At 40.7% G+C, this 17,500-nt stretch overlaps 1 protein-coding gene across 1 annotated transcript in view; it reads left to right on the top strand.

Annotated features, from left to right (window-relative positions):
• NCAPD2 (non-SMC condensin I complex subunit D2) overlaps nt 1–17,500 on the top strand; it is a 1,714,408-nt gene that overhangs the window by 81,161 nt on the left and 1,615,747 nt on the right. The window contains exon 3 of the mRNA XM_044079588.1: nt 17,190–17,265. Within this exon, the coding sequence (XP_043935523.1) occupies nt 17,190–17,265 (76 nt within the window). The remainder of the gene's footprint in view (nt 1–17,189; nt 17,266–17,500) is intronic.

Here is a 17,500-nt window from a genome sequence, read left to right as displayed (position 1 = left end):
TCGGATATTAAGGTTGTACAAGAATTGGCCTGGGTTGTTTCGAGTCAAAATTGTAAAGTATACCCTACACATTTGCAGTATAAAAGTAACCATCAATTATGGAAGAAAGTGTTATAAAAAGGCAGTCCGAACGTCAAGGATCATCACCAAAGAAAAGCAGTTTATGATTAAGTTGAATTTATTGACAAACCCTTGTGGTTGGTACCATAGGCATTTAGTGGGTGAGGTTGTATCTGAGGTAATGGGTGAAAATGGGAAAGAATGGTATGCTCCTACTTTAAATAAAACTTGTACATCAAGGAGAGAGGACTTTTGACTAAAACAAAGCTAGACAGTTTTGATAAAATTATGGTGGTTAGTTTTTCCACTCAAAAGAAGGAACTGAAGAACATAAGACAACACTGGCAAATTTTTAACATTACCAGTGGATTTTTGGAAGTTTTGATGCCAAACCGGAACATGTATGAGTAGGCCTGGACTTGGTTAAATCACTGGTAACAGATGGTGGATGACGTATGTGTAAACGGTATAAATATATCCACTTCAGAATATGCTTCATTTGACAGTGGAAAAAATCATTGCTAATCCAATGGGGATGATGTACGCCCATCATGGGACCCACCACTGCCATAGCTTAAAGCATTTAAACTGTCTTGATCTACACAGCTAACTACAGCATGCAGACACATTCACCTTCCAGAAAAATGCACTGCATAACTTACTACTGACCTACCGTCCAGCAAAGGGCCTCCACTCTAGTAACCAATTCTTATTACCTACATTGAGTCAAGTAATGTTGCAGGAGACTTGGCTCTACTCCCAAAACGTTGCTGAACTTTGGAATAGTATTCCCACACAAATCTCTCCGGCAAATTCAATAGTTTTAAACGACTGCTTAAACCTCTTAACCGCTCCTTGTCCTGCACATACTCATCTCAAGGTTGAGGCTTTGTGCTCTCCATACGATACTCTCCAAAATACTTTCCTTAAACGGAATACACTACACTCCATCTTTCTGAAATGACAAAAAATTTTTTTTACATATAACTGCTGCCTGTACAATCTACTACGTTCCAAGTGGGATTTCTCTAACTTCCACCTCTGTAAAACCTTAGAATGCATAAATGTCACTACTGTTTGTCTCTAAATGTAAATAGAAATGAACTTTCTGGCTGTTACCCAGTTGAACTTTCCCAGTAAACAGACAAACGTGTCTGTAAAGTACTGTATGGGAAATTGATATAGCAATTGAATTGGAAGCATACAGATGTTCATCGTGCATACAGCTGCAGTCATTACAGATGGGTTATCCTGCTGTCAGGCGGGTCCTCGGTCGGCCGAATTCCAAAGTCTAGGTCCGGCGTCGGTTGTCGTCGCTTCTTCCCTGACGTCAGTGCGGCAGGGGTATAAAAGAGGCAGCCAACGCCATTTTCTTCAGTCTTTCTTGCCGCGCGGTGCCCGAAGCAGAAGCAGTTCGCAAGTGCCGGTCGGCCAGCTCCTGAGATTTACGTAAGTATTTCAGCCGGTCTTCTTTAAAGCTAAGTACCCCGTTGAGGAAACTTTTCTTGCCTCAGACCGATGTCAGACAAAGTTAATAATTGCATTTCTTGTGGGGAAGCAAATACTGAATAAGGATTTCCACTCTTTCTGTATACCTTGCTTAGGGCCAGACCACGACGTCTCGGCCTGCTGTTTTTGTGCTAGGTTCAACAAGCGCACTATTAAGCGTCGGGCGGAGGTCGCCCTTCATTATTTTGGCAAAAAATTTAATTATATCATGTTGTCGGATACACCGACACCAGTTTTAAGCAAAAGACGCAAAGACAAAGACCGACATCCGAGGCCTGCACCGAGTATTGAAACCACGCTTAGGCCCGGTTCTCAGCGAGGCGCCTACGCAGCCCCTGACTACCGATGAAACTATTTTACCGGTGACTTCAGTACCCGAGGTCGCAGGCTCCTCTGTCTCCATTCCCACTGCAGATACTGACGCCACTCTTGGCGGGGAAACTGATAATTTAGTGAGGCCTGCCATTTCTGAAGGCATCTTCAGACCTTCCACCTTCTCTATTAAATCCTTCACTAAATCTAAAGCTGCCATGAAAACTAAAAAACAGGGTCCTCAGACCTCCTCTCAAGGCCCCATGCCTAAAAAGCAGATGCTTAAAATGGCTGAGGATTTGATAACTCTCATCAGGGGTTCTCAACCCCCCTCTGACAAAAGACCCAGATTGGAGGAAGACTACCCTTCCTCAGACCAGGCTTCTATTACCTCAGACCAATCTGAGGACCAGAATTATGCCTATTCTCCTTTTGAAGACTCTGATGCTGAGGAGTCTATTCCCTTGGTCTCCCCCCCCCCCCCAGGACTACTCTTTTGGGGAAACCCTGCATACATTGAGGGAGCACTTTCACTGGGAAGGCCAAGATTACTCGGATTCCAAGAAAAGGCTCAGGGAATTCCTACTGCTCCCCCAGCATAGGCCCCTGGCTATTCCTCCTGTTTTAGATATTTTGGATGATGTGTACGCAGAAGCCAGCCTTAATCCAGATTCTTTACCTCCAGCCCCTGTTAAACCAGACTGGTATTACCGGGTTCCTGATTCTCACCAGTTCCTTTATAAAAGCCATACTGCTGACCCAGAAACTATTTCACAGGGTCCCAAGGGAATAAAGGCCTCTACTGCTAAAAACCCTTCACCTTCAGAGAGAGATTCGAGAGCATTAGAAAGGTGGGGGAAAAAGGTGTATACATCTGCCACTTTGACCATGAGGGCATTAAACTGTCAATTTCATATGTTAAAGTACCAACAGTTTTTGTTATCTCAGCTGAAAAGCAAAATGACACAAACAGAACAACTAGATTTGAAAGAGTTGCAGGATTTGTTGCATGGAACAGAGCAAGTGGGTAAACACACCTTGCAGTGTGGTTTTGATGCTTTAGAGGCCACATGTAGAGCTGCTGTCACGGGGTCTGTTGTACATAGACATGCTTGGCTCAAAGACCAAACCTTACCAGATCATGTCAAAGCAAAGTTATTAGATGCACCACTTCAAAAAGATGTATTGTTTGGTGTTAAAGCTGAGGAGGTACTAAAGAAAATGGAGGAAAAAGCAAAATCTATGCAAACAGTGAAAGATTTCTTGCAGGTGCAGCCTCCACGCTTCAGCAGAAACTGGCCTTCAAAAAATTGGTCCTTTCCAGCCACGGACAGACCTCCAAAGGGGCACATACAGACATCCAAGGGGTAGAGGACAACCACAAGGATCTTTACAGAGCTAGACAGTGGCAAGCACCAGCCCCAAGAGGTGGAGAAGATAGATCAGTCATTTAGAAAACAGACGCAATGACTTCCCCCTATGCCTGCCAAACAAAGCTTTAATGGCAGCACCTTTGGGTGGAAAACTGGCATTATTTTCAAAAAACTGGCACATTGTTACAAAAGACAAATGGATTCTGGACATTATAGACAGAGGCTACAGGTTTCACTTTCACACCCTTCCAAAAATGAGAAGCCTACCAAACCTGCCACGAAATCAAAGGGCAGAGGCACAAAGACAAATTTCTGCTCTCATGGATATGAAAGCCATTCAAGAGGTACCTGCAAAAGAACAAGGTGAAGGTTTTTATTCCAGACTATTCCTGGTACCAAGGAAGGACAAAGATTGGAGACCCATCTTAGACCTATCCATCCTAAACACATATCTACAGGTGCCGAAATTCAAGATGCTCACATTACAGCAGCTTCTTCCCATGCTGGGCAAGGAGTCTTGGCTGGTAACATTGGACCTCAAGGAGGCATACCTGCATGTCCCTATCAGACAGGATTGCAGAAGATACCTCAGATTTCTTGCAGGTTCAACTCATTACCAATTCTCTGCATTGCCCTTTGGCTTATCTACTGCGCCCAGAGTGTTTACGAAATGCCTGGCATCAGTAATTGCCTTCTGCAGACAACAAGGAATACGAATCTACCCATATCTGGACGACTGCCTGATCCAAGCGGGCAGCAAGGACATTCTATTGCAGCATCTGGCATTTGTAATAACTGTTCAACTACCTGGGATACACAGTGAACAAAAAGAAATCAAAACTAATACCTTCTCAACAGATAATTTTCCTGGGTGCCAGCTTAAATACCACCACCCAGATGGCCTACCTCACGCCAGAGAAACAAGGGAAAGTGTCTCAATACTTCAACAAAATGGCAACTGTCACCAGACTAACTGCAAGGAAAATCCTGCAGGCTCTGGGATTCGTGGCATCTTGCATCCTACTAATACCATTTGCAAAGCTGCCTATGAGGAAACTACAATGGTACCTAAAAAACTTATGGTCTCAACACAGCCATAGCTTGGAAATAATTATACCACTCATTCCATGCCTTCAAAAGGAATTTTTGTGGTGGGCTCAAGCATGCCAAAGAGATACAGGTCTCCCTTTCTGTGTACCTCAAGCAACTCAAATCATCACAATGGACGCCTCAGACTACGCCTGGGGAGCACACATGGCAGATCAGTGCATTCAGGGAAAATGGTCCCAAAAAGAGAGGCCACCTACACATAAACCAAAAGGAGATGCTAGCCGTGCAAAATGCTCTTATGACCTTCAAATACCTACTGCATCCAGGTCAGCTATTGATAAGGACAGACAACACAGTCATGTGGTACATAAACAGGGGGGAACTCATTCATATACCCCCTGTGCAGGCAAGCCATGACCCTATGGAACACAGCACTGGAATTACAAATTCAACTACAGGCACAATTCCTGCCAGGGAAGGAAAACACACTGGCAGACAACTTAAGCAGAAATATGACAGACCCACACGAATGGAAGTTGCATCCTCCAAGTCTTCTCAAAGATAACTCGGGCATGGGGACAGCCAGACATAGATCTATTTGCTACCCACAGAAATTACCAGTTGGAAAAATTTTGTTCAAGGACCTATCATCCACAGGCCTGGAAAGTGGACGACTTTCAATTGGACAACATTGACAGTCTATGCCTTCCCGCCTCTTCCTCTACTGACCAAAGTTCTATTAAAAGCCAGAGTAGAGAGGCCACAAATGATTCTCATTGCTCCAGACTGGCCACAACACTGGTATCCTCCCCTAAAGAGCCTGACACACTCCCCACCATGGATCCTACCTCTAGTCCCTCTTCTGTTGTCCCAGCACAACTACAAAACACTTCACAGCCATCTCAAAACCCTAAATCTAGCTGCATGGAGAATACCTTAATTTCCCAACAAACTCTCCTCTCCAAGGAGGTGCAGGATGTCATCTTGGAGGCCAGAAGACCCTCTACTAGAAAAGCCTACTCCGCCAAATGGAAACTATTTTGTTCCTGGAATCAAGAAAAGGGCCAGAATCCTTGGGTAATAAATATACCTCATATTTTACAGTACCTAGCTGAAATGTTAAAAAGTGGCCTTTCCTTCTCCTCCATCAAGATCCACGCTTTAGCCATTTCTGCACAGTACAATACAGATCCTCCTTTATTCTCACATCCTCTATTAAGGCAGTTCCTCAGAGGGGCAAAAAATATAAAACCCCCACGGAAACCACCAGTCCCAGCTTGGGACCTCAACTTCGTATTGGAAAACTGACCCTGCCTCCCTTTGAGCCGGCTTCTTCAACAGAGCTACAATACTCATCATGGAAAACAGCCTTCCTTCTGGCTATTACCTCAACACGCAGGGTTTCGGAACTACAGGCCCTCATGGCTGTGCAACCATTCATCATTTTCCATCAGGACAGAGTTTCCTTACGAACCATCCCTACCTTCATGCCAAAGGTAGTATCCAGTGTAGCTTTGAATCGGACTATTCATTTACCTACCTTTTATCCAAATCCACAGAACAAAGGGGAGAGACTACTACAGTCCTTGGACATTCACAGACAACTTCGTTATTACTTGGACAGAACAAAGCCATTCAGAAAATCTGAGCAGCTCTTTGTGTCCTATGCTGCAGGTGCTCAAGGAAAGGCTATTTCCAAACATCCAATTTCAAAATGGATAGCCCACTGCATACGCTTTTGTTCATTTTATGGAAAATCTGTGGCTGTATACATCAGATCCCACTCCACCAGGGCTTACAGCTACCTCTGCAGCTTTCCTCAGAGGGGTCCCTACCAAGGACATTTTGGAAGCAGCTACTTGGAGTTCAGTGCACACTTTCTCCAAGCACTACCACCTTCCACTATACTCAAAATCTAGAGCGGGCTTTGCCACAGCAGTCCTGCAGGGCATCCTCGCCCCTCCTAGTTCCACTTAGTGCCTACCACCCTTACTTAGCTTTGGGATTCTACCCATCTGTAATGACTGCAGCTGTATGCACGATGAATATAGTACAGTTTTTTGTACTACCATAAATGTAGATGTTAGAGTGCTCATACAGCTGCAGTCCAGTCTACATTTATGGTAGGTACAAAACTGTACTTTTCCAAGGTTAAATGATTTTATTTTAGTTTTTATTTATCGTACTACCAAGACACCCCTAGACCGTACCAACTTCCAAAAACTAAGAAATGACACAAAAAAATCTATCTTAATGGACAAAAAGAACTACTATTTCCAACTACAACATAAACATCAAAACAACCCCCAAAAGTTTTGGACAGGAATAAACAAACTTCTCCATCCAGGCAGGTCCTCCACCCCCACACCAGCAAACCTAACTATGAAAAACCCAGATGAAGTGGCCACATCCTTTAATACCTTCTTCATCGATGTGATCAAATCCTTAGCCAACCAACAAGTAGCCCCCTGCTCCCTAACCACAAGTCCCACCCAGAAGACCACGTTATTCAACCTACAACCTGTCCCTACTGCATACATCCGATCCTTACTAAGGAAACTAAAGCCAACCACTCTCAAGCAGACCTACTTCCAGCAGACTTTCTACAAAAAGCTGCGGATGTTATAGCCTATCCCATCTCAATCTTAATTAATCGGACCATAACTGAATCCACAATCCCCTCCATATGGAAAATCTCCCATGTCATCCCCTCCATAAAGGTGGCTCATCCACTGACCTCTCAAACTACAGACCAATAGCCATTTTGTCACCACTGGCAAAATCATGGAAAAAGTATTCACAAACAACTCATCCACTACCTAACTCAGGAAAACCTGCTAACCAACTCCCAGCATGGCTTCAGGCCCAAACATAGCACTACTACCGCCCTCTCTTTCACAAACACTATCAATCTTAACCGAATGACAAAAATTTCTTCAGCTCTTCTTGGACCTATCAAAAGCTTTTGATATGGTCAACCACAAACTCTTGCATGCAACCCTAAAACTCTCTATCTAGATAACAAAACCCTAGACTGGTTTCATGCCTATCTTTCTGATAGGCAACAAGCTGTGCTCTGGCAAAGCAAGCTCTCCGACCTCATACCCAACACCATAGGAGTCCCCAAGGTTCCATACTTGGCCCTCTTCTATTTTCCATCTTTATTAATGATCTTAACAAAGTCATCCCAGAGTCTACATGTATTCAATATGCTGATGACTCACTTTAATTTGCTCAGATAGATCCCCAACTATTCTATTATCCAAAACTCAAGACTGTTTCACTGCAGTTGAGAATTGGTTATCAGAACGCCAACTGATCCTTAATCCAAAAACGAAAATGCTACTCTTCCATCCTACCCATAAAACACCAACTTTTCCCTTTTGTGTACAATCCAACAATGGAACCACCATCACCCCGACCCTCATACCAAGCTATTAGGGGTTACCATTGACAACAAACTCAGATTTGATGTGCACATCAACCAAACTATCAAAACTGTTAATAAGAAACTGGGGTCCCTTTATAGAATAAAATCTTTTCTGACTCCACGGCTAAAGTTGCCATTGCTCGCACCCATCTCCTTTCTACCCTCTTGTATGCCTCCCCATACTTACAAATCCCAACAAATCGGATCTATCTAAACTCTCTTGTTGTTATAATCATATTGCAAGATTTGCCACAGGCCTGCCCTACAAAACCCATCACTGTACTAATCTTCAGAACCTAGGTTGGATAGAACTACCAAATCTACTTCTACAGAAGCAACTTATTATTGCTTACAAAATACTCTCTCAACCTGAAAACACTCCCGGCCTGTCTGGAATAATTACCCTTATACCAACCTAAATAGACTAAGATCATCTCACAGATTACTCGCACAGACAATCAAATCCTGTAACTCAGGAGGTGACTCTCTGTTTTCAAACACAGTGGGTAAAATATGGAACTCTTCCACCTAGTCTCACCGAATCAACCTCCCTAAATACTTTCAGAAATGGCCTCTCCCACCACTTCAAATCCCACTGGCTTTGCCAATGTTCTAATCCAGACTAACCCATAGCTCCCCCTCAACCTCCTCAGTGAAATTACTGTCCTCCTAGGCCTCAAGCCATCTACTCTTCGCCTGAAACTAACTACTTGTAGGTTTGTTTCTTATAATAATTGTTCACTGTACATCCTAATGTAACTTTTTCTTACCTGTGTATACTAACTATATGATGCTTTGTTTTTCTCTTTATAATTGTTATTGTACATACTAATGTAACTTTTTTTTTCTTCCCTGGGTATTTAGTGCATAACTACAATCGTATGTTAGCTGTCAAACATTGTTGTAACCTACTATGTACTATTGGAACTTTTTGTAACCTACTATGTACTATTGGCGCTTTTCTCCCCGGGCCTCCGCTGAAAATGGACATGTGTCCAGTCGGACTTTCCCGGTCAACAAATGTAAAATAAAATAAAATAAATAAAATAAATAAAATAAATTTATTTTATTTGATTTCTGTAAGTCTTTTAAAGACATTGACAACTTATTTGATTCACTATTGGTTGATTATCATGTGACTTCAGAATAAAAAAAAATCCATTTAAATTACGTTTGGTCCAATTTTATAGGTATTTTTACAATAAAAATTGAGTGAAGGGCATTGTTGGACTGTTTTTAAGTGCAAAATGGTAGTATGTCAGCCTATTAAATACTTGAATTGTCTGAACACTGTTCAGATAATTTAACTTTAGTTCTCTTGCTGCCTTTGAAAGAAATCAAGAACCACTGCAGTCATACTGAATTATCATTTGGAGTTTGAAAGAAAAACACTGTAAAATTTTGGAGATACAGCTTTATAGTCTGCTTTGGTCTCTACTGTGCATTTTGCAGAATATTAGGTTGACTAGCAGATGTTTTTGTGCAAAAGTATTCAGCTGGAGTTTTTCTTGGAATACATTTTGAGATCTGCTCAGTCAAGATGTGTGCTGAATTCAGAATAAAGTTTCTTGGCAAACTTTTAAGAACATTGCCTTTAAGCAGGTTCATAGGGTGGCTTAAATGAAAAAAAAAAAAAAACTGGGAAATCTCAGGAATGTTCCAGACGTTAAGGCATTATTAATGACTGACAGCCCACTAGCGTAATTGGCTATTTATGTGGCAGCAACTGTCATCCTGGCCACTTGTTAAAATCCTTTCCATGTGGTTAAATCCCTACCATATGGTAAGAGAGGGTCTGCAGTGAGAATATTTTTTTTTTTTTTACTGGAAGCTAAGGAATCTGTTGATATGTTTCTTAAAGGGATAACTTGTTGAAGAATGTAACATTGACTATGGAGATTATAAGCATGGTCTTAAAAAAAATCATCAAACCACATCCCCGAGTACTGGAATCTCTGTTGTGCTTTGTGCTAAATTGGCAAGTCTGTTTCCTCACCATATAGTTGAAGTAGAACTTGACGTCTGTCTTTGATCTAAAATAGACTGTTCATAAGCAAATAATGTTGTGCATTCCTTAACGTAACTCATAAGCTTGTTCATTAACTCGGGTATCTTTAAGAAGCAATGATGTACATTTAAGACGCATATAGTTGAAGCTTTGAGGTAACTGACCTGTATGGAAGTGAAATAATGTAGTTTAGAATTAATTTTTATGTGAATAGTTGTGAAATGTCCATAAATTTCCCCTTTTCTTGGGGTGTGTGTGTGTGTGTGTGTGTGTGTGTGTGTGTGATATATTTTTACATGTATAGTTGAATTAGTTGCCCAAATATATAGTCTACCCACAAATGTATACCGACATATTATCCTGCAGACTGAAGCATTTTCAAGAGCCAGCATATGTAATGAAATATGTTTATCCTAACTGATTTAATTTGCTAGTGGCATAAGATTGTTTTTGAATTCGGTAAAAGATCCTTGTAAGTCCTAACTGTAAACTAGTATAGCTCTTTCAAAGTGTAACCCGAACAAGGTTTTAGCTTTGTCCAGTCTGTCATGAGTTGCATTTTTTTTGTTTTCATTTTCTCTTACAATTAGTTAATACTTAATAAATTGCTGTCTGTAGCACTTACTAGTACTGATGATTCAAGAAATGCTGCCTTGGAGTTGAATAGGCATAGAAACTGCAAAAAAACAAATCTGTATTCCAAAACATTTCATTGCTAGGTACTGCTGATGTATCTGATCAGAATGCACCCCCTGGTATGTTTGATACATGTATTTTATGGGTCATAAAACATTACTGGCTGTTTAAATTCTGGAAAGCAACTTGGCAAGTTATTTTACTTTGTGTGAAATGTATTTTTTTTCTACCAGTATTAAAATAGAAATAAAGGTATCTTTAATCCTTGTATAGAATTAAATTGTAGTGGCTTTGCTGTTTTCTCCTATCCAAACCCGTCTTGCACGAGTCACTCCCACCTCTTCCATTACTTGGGAACATTGTTTTTAAGGTACTCTCAAAGACTGCAAACACTTCAATAGGCCCAGGTAATTTTCAGGGTTGTCTAATTGATGGTGTCAAACACACACTAGCAGAACTCAAACTCTCTAACAAAAGCCTATCTACCTACAGGTTATGTTGCCAAATTCTGTCCCCATCATGGACCAAGGAAGCTACAGACCTGAAAGCCTAAGTCGTCTGATCTATAATGCTATGGAGCACATAATCACCAATTTAATGATATCCAAAATCTCATTACGCTCTGCCTACAACAAATTACCTTGTAAATGGTAAGATCATGCCTGTTAAAACTTGAAAGGCCTTCTGAAGGAAGCTTACAAGTTGTGGATCATGGGCATATCGTTCATACTGCTCGTCTTTATCTGGCCTAGGTATTTGACCCCATAGCATATGAAGGAATTAACAAACGAATGGCCTTAAACACTGATCACTTTGATAAGAGACCAATGACTAAAGAAACAGAACACATGTTGTCCATGTAGATGCCTCTCCAAACAGACTATGACTAGTGGTCTCTGGGATATGAGCGTCATTCCCTCCTAACATAGGTTTCTCTTGCCTCAAATTAACAGTAATCTCTTATTGACCAAATTTGGTAATGACTACATTGTCGGGTCTTCCCAAGATATATTTACTTTTTTTCAAAATGAGCTAACGTCAGTTAATTCCAAAAAATGTCTCCTGAAAATAACTGTTCTGCCTAGAAGCAATAAAATGGCAGCAACAAAGGTATAAAAGCAGCGAAGCAAAGCACAGCAGGACCATAAAATTATGTGATATGGTCTGAAGAAGCCATCTGGTGAAAGCGCTTACCTCCTGTATTACTGCTGTTTTTGTATTCAGATCTATTTCTAATTTTATTTTATGGTCCTACTTTGCCTTTGTTTGCTTTGCTGCTTTTATATCTTCATTAGTACTGCTGTTTTAGAACGTCAGGCAACACCTTTTTAGAAAAAGGGCTGAAACTAAATTATACAAGATTATGCCAGATGGCATAATGGTTAAGGTCTTCGTCTCTCATGTACAAGGTTCAGTCCTAACCTCCAGCCAGTGACTGTTTGCAGTTTACTTTTTCTCCCTGTGTCTCTGTAGGGTTTTCCCATTTCAGGAAAACATGTTGAATGTTTCCATCTCAAACTCTCCAAAAGAATAGAGATGTGGGCAGCAGCACAGACTCTACATGCTGCCCTGTAGAGGGAAGAGTTGTATTAAACCAACCTCTTTGGGCATATACTGAAGACTATGAGGAAATGGATGGAGCTGAAGAATGGTAGCACCTCGAAACAGCATGTGTGAGGACTACAGAGCAAATATGCAGCCAAGCCAGGTATGGAAATCGAAATCTGGTGGTGGAATGCGGAGGTCCTGGAAGTTGTCAAAAGGGTGTGTGTCTGTGTGTCTGTGTGTCTGTGTGTCTGTGTGTCTGTGTGTCTGTGTGTCTGTGTGTCTGTGTGTCTGTGTGTCTGTGTGTCTGTGTGTCTGTGTGTCTGTGTGTCATCAAAGGCACTCAACCAGCTTCTGGAAAGTAGGTTAGTAGATGGCACAGTAACTATATTGGGTTGCAAGACAAAGTTAACGAAGGTAGTCAGACACCCTTTATAAGAGATGCTGGCAACAACCTGCTCACCAGTCCACAGGACATCAAAGACAAAAGGAAAGGTGGAGTACTTCCATCAGCTTTTACAATAAAGAAAATCACACACAAGCTGTACTGCTTCTAGACTGTGCCTACAGTGAGAGAAGAGGAGGAGCCCACCATAGAGGTAGTAGCAGTAAGTAAGATGAAGCAGCAGACTCCAATGAGGTCACAGTAGATATAAAAAAGATGCTGGGTGAGATGGGGGAGAAATGCCTCCTGAGGATACTTGTAGCAGTATGGAGAGAGAGGTGTATCCCAGATGGCTGGAGAATAAACGTATTGGTGTCAGTATTCGAGAACAAAGGGGATTTTTCACAACTGTGGAAAGTCTAGCGGTATCATACTCTTGTTACATTGCATGAAAGTTCTGGAGAGGGTGATTGATGAACAAGTATGCAGAGTAGTAGAGTTAAGATGGGAGATGAGCAGTTTATATTCAGATCAGGATGCAGCACAGCTGACTAGATGTTTGCAGTGAGACAGTTGAGAAGATACTAAAGATGAAAGAGTACAACTGGGAATCCTGGACTTGGAGAAAGCATATGACAAGGTCTCAAGAAAGCTGATAAAGGCAGTCCTGCAGTGGTTTGAAGCCCCATAAACACTTGTAGAAGGACCCAATGACTCCGAGGGTCTGCAGCCAACTGGCACAGTGTGTAAGGTGTAGTATGCAACAGAAAGCCAGAGAAGTTGAAATGTGAGGTGTACAAAACAGTAGTGTGAGACCAGTACTGCTGTATGATACAGAAACATGGGCAGTAAAGGCAGTGCAGTTGAGAAAACTAGAGATGTGATGGAGATGACGTGCCCAAGACAGGTGGTAGGATACACTCTGTGGGATGTGTTGAAATGAGGACATAGGAGCAGAAGTCAATGTAGCTCCAATTTCCAGTTGCAGAAAAGGTAAAAGAGAACAGATTGCAATGGTTTGGGCATGTGTGCAGAAAAGCAGAAGACAATCTGGTGAAGAATATTTTGGACAGCCGGGAAGAAGGCAAGACTAAACAAGAGCGTCCAGCAAAGAGGTGGATGGACTGGGTGTGAGTCTGGCATGAGTGTTGAAGGCAGGTGAGTGGGATTAAATAGAGAGAGATGGGGACAGTTGACGACAAAACACTGACCCCATGTTGAAAATGGGGGATTAATGTGGCATTATCCTGTTTTGGAAACTGCTAATCAGTGCAACCTACAGCATTCAGAGCACACCATAACCAAAAGAGGCCAGTATTAAAGATCTGAATACTTTTCCATTCAATAGTTCTGCAGTTACTGTAGTCAGGAAAGCCTTCTGTATTTCAGACATAATAGTGAAAAGCACTATTCCCTTTACGTTCTCCTGTGGTCAGATTCGTATGACGCACTATTTGGCATGGGAGTCACCAGACAGAGTTGCACGAGACCAGATTCCTTGTCCCTGTACTGTCTTGGACCTTTATGGTAGATTTTTTTTTTGTCATGTTTATCATGCTCTTGGGGATCGTTACCCTTTATCTTTTTCTCACTAAATCATTTAGTGCAGCCAGCATTAAAACTAAGAAATCTAAACCTACATCAGGAAATGAACAGTATGGAGGGACTGGTTCATCACCCAGCATTTCCCCTTGCTCTGCAGGTCAAGCAGTGTGATTCCTTGTCTTTCAGATGTAGCTTGGATGACTGGATGATTGCCCTTACATTTACACCAGGACATGCAGGTTTCGTCCTCTTTTGAAAAAGGTGGTGGAGTCTGAGGGTGGTTATTGGCAAGGCACAAGTGGCATCTGCTCCAATTGTTTTATATAACCTATTATCCTAGTTTATTACCAATCTGTCAGTCATTTAACTGTTTATTTCAGTCATAATTTGTATTAAGGAAACTATTCTCTATTTGGAGAAATTCTGTATTATAAAATGTACATGGGGAAATGTTCATGCTCACTGCATTGTTGTTTCATGTAATCTTTTTTTGTTTTTAGCATTTTGGTCGTGGAAGTCCTGAGAGTAGCTTAATTGGCCACATACTAATTAAGCTATAATTTTTATTTTTAAATTCCACAGTGGATTTATTTTGTATGTAGATTAACTGTTTTAGAATTAATAATTATGTCCGTACCCTTTAAATATAGTTTTTGGAACTTTATCTCTCCAGTCCATAAAGTTATTTCTAAAAATATTATCATTTTTAGACTGTTGATCCTCCATATCCTTACAGAAATAATTTTTAGAGCCATTTATTTAACTATTAATGGACTATGTTGTAATTGTAAAATAGGTAGTTTCCTAGAATCTCTCAAGTAAAACTCGTATACTCTACTTACAAGAAAGGCACACACCTCTGATACAAGAGAAGAATGACTTGGGCCATTTTGGGTCTTTCTGTTTTTCAAATATATAAGATTGGTTTCTATATTTGTTAAGAAAATGTGTTAGATTCTTTTTTGAATATAATTATTAAAGTAAAGTTTTCGGTGATTTTTTTATGAGAATATTATAACAATCTTCACTTTTGAAAATAAAAAGCATAAACGCCCAAAGGGTGTATACAAACTCAGAAAAGAAAAAACAATCCACTGCCGAAAGTACAAGCCAAGACGGTATTTATTAAAACTAAGCGCTTTCACCCAACTTTGCACCGGGCATAGTTTTTTTCTTCACTTTTGAAAATCTTACTTGTGCATAAATGTGGGGAAAGTTAGATTTATTGCTAGGAAACATGCAATGAAGCTTAATAGAGGGAGAGTTTAAGTGCTTTTGGAAAGGAAGAATATAGTGAAGAAAAAAACTCTGAATCCAGCCAAAGCATTAAATAGGCTTAATCTCTTGAACCGAAAAGATGCATATCTCGTAAGATACTTCTTGATCTGTTCATACTGGTCATATGCTTTTGCAACTCTTTAAGAATTAACAAATTTTAAATGATCGACTATGAAAACTAGTAGTTGTAAATTACTTCCTGCCCCTTTTAGACTGCAACTCTCCTAACTTTCATTTTAGTGGAAAAGGTTAGCTATGATAGAATCCTGGCTTTTATCACTAAAATGAAAGAATCTGAAAATGTGGTAACCAATGAAATAGACTTGGAATAAAACTATGTAATTTAACCACAGATAAAATCTTAATATAAGATCCTTTAAAATCATATATTTATGGGATGACTGTTATGAATTTTGAAAAATGGGACTAGGATTACTAAAGAGAGCTGAAAGAAGCTTTATGTTGTAACATTTTTGGTACAGAGAGAGGGCAGGAAATATTGATCAGCTCTATTCTCTGTCTTGTCTCCATTGCTAACCCATCTGAAGGTACTGGGCTCACTAAATAGATACAATTTGCATACCAAAATGAACTGTTGCTTGAACTTTGTGCCACACAACTGGTCTCAAATCTTTATCTGAAAGGACCCTCTAATAAAGTTTGTATACTCTCTGAAAATGTTTTCCCAACAAATAGAAATACTGCTAAAATGTCAAGAGAAATCCTCTTGGACTTTGCCTCCAGCCCATTTGTTCACAGCCAAGGAGTCCTGAATGTCTCTGTTCCTGGTGACTGTATGATGGGGAACAGGCCATCTTGGGTGCAAACTACCCTTTTCTCTATTGGACGCTTCCCCTTTCTCACTGGTGGCTGTGCTGAGCCCACTATTACAGTCCCTTGAGGGGGAAGAATGGCTCTGATTGCCAGAGTCCCTCTTGTCATGGTGGTGCTAAGCACAGTGACTGTGCAGGCATGGATTTCAGTCTTCACTGGGTAACTTCTAATGCTCTGGCTGAGTGCCACCCTGTGTGGTTAGCGAAGCTTCCTCCCCTGGGGCTAGATGATTGGCAGCAGGTGCTCATGTCCATCTTGGGTGTACGGTCACATACTGTGCTGCCACTTTTGGGAATGTACCTGAAGCTGTTTATGTTCATCTGTTCAGCTGGACTAAAACATTATGGGTTGGAAGGTTGCGCTAGACCTGGGGCAAGATTTGCCTCTGCATTCCTGCCGGTGGCAGTGCAGATTGCCCACCCTTCTTGGAAGCTGTAGATGCACTGCTTGGTACTTTCCCAGATGAGATGATTCGGAATGCAGCAGTGATTCTTATGACGTAGTGTGTGTAGTACAAACACATGGTAATTGACCCCAACTGTATGTTGACAGAGTAGTAGAATAACTACTGCACCTCTTGCTACTGTGCCTAGTAGCATCTGGTGAGCATGTTCTGGAGAGCCCTTCTCCCTCTGTAGACTCTGCAGAGCATGTACTGAATAACCATTTTGTTGCTGAAGTCATTATAATTTTGTATCTAGCATATATAGTTGCCCAACAACATAACTACAGTAAGTGTTTAGGGTTTGAAAGCTGGTTGACTTGTGTTTTCATAACTGTTTTCTCATTTATCTATGTGTTATTGTACACACATGCATATTGGTTTGTCATTTTTCTTTTATGGTTTGTTTAGCTTGCTGGAAGATCTTCCCTTTTTAAGCTCAGTGTGAAAAGAGAACAATGTGTGGGTTGCTCTCTCCTGGTTTTCAGGATGATGGACTTGACATCACTGCTCAAAATAGCATTATATGGTTTTAACTGTATGCTGTATTTGTTGATTTTGTGTTCCTTTATAGCCTAATATACATGCATGCACACTGCCTTCTTGTATTAGGCAATTTGAGGTGCTTCATATCTGTGAACATTTTATAAATATGTGAATCCATTTTTCCTTGTCCTTTTATGTCCCTGTAATATTGCAACAGCTTCTTACAATCAGCCATATCATTATATACTAGGTAAATTAATGTTAATGCCATGAAATGTTTTCTTTTTTTCTTTCAGTATTGAAATTGGCTTTTCGAACCAAGGGACCTCTGGCTTTTCTGGAACATTTTGATGCTCCCTATAGTGTTTTGTAGTAAGTATAAATGCAAACTTGTTCTTTGTGGAAGTTTTCTTTTATTTTGCCATAATCCTTGTGTGACCCCTTAAATTGTATTTGTAAGAAGATATGTTTTATTTGTCATCTTGTAACCAAGCACTTTCCAGTAAAAAACTGTAATTGAAGCTTAGCAGTAAAACCGGGTCAGTATACAGTAATATGCTTTTCAAGGAGCAGGGAGTTTTGAGGGGTGTCCTTAAACCTAGCAATG

The sequence above is a fragment of the Protopterus annectens genome, chromosome 8.part0 (genome assembly GCF_019279795.1).
Source record: "Protopterus annectens isolate FY-2018-M chromosome 8.part0, PAN1.0, whole genome shotgun sequence".
NCBI classification, from domain to species: domain Eukaryota; kingdom Metazoa; phylum Chordata; order Ceratodontiformes; family Protopteridae; genus Protopterus; species Protopterus annectens.
Note: the sequence above shows the minus strand (reverse complement) of the source record. Positions and strands in the feature narration are given on the sequence as shown.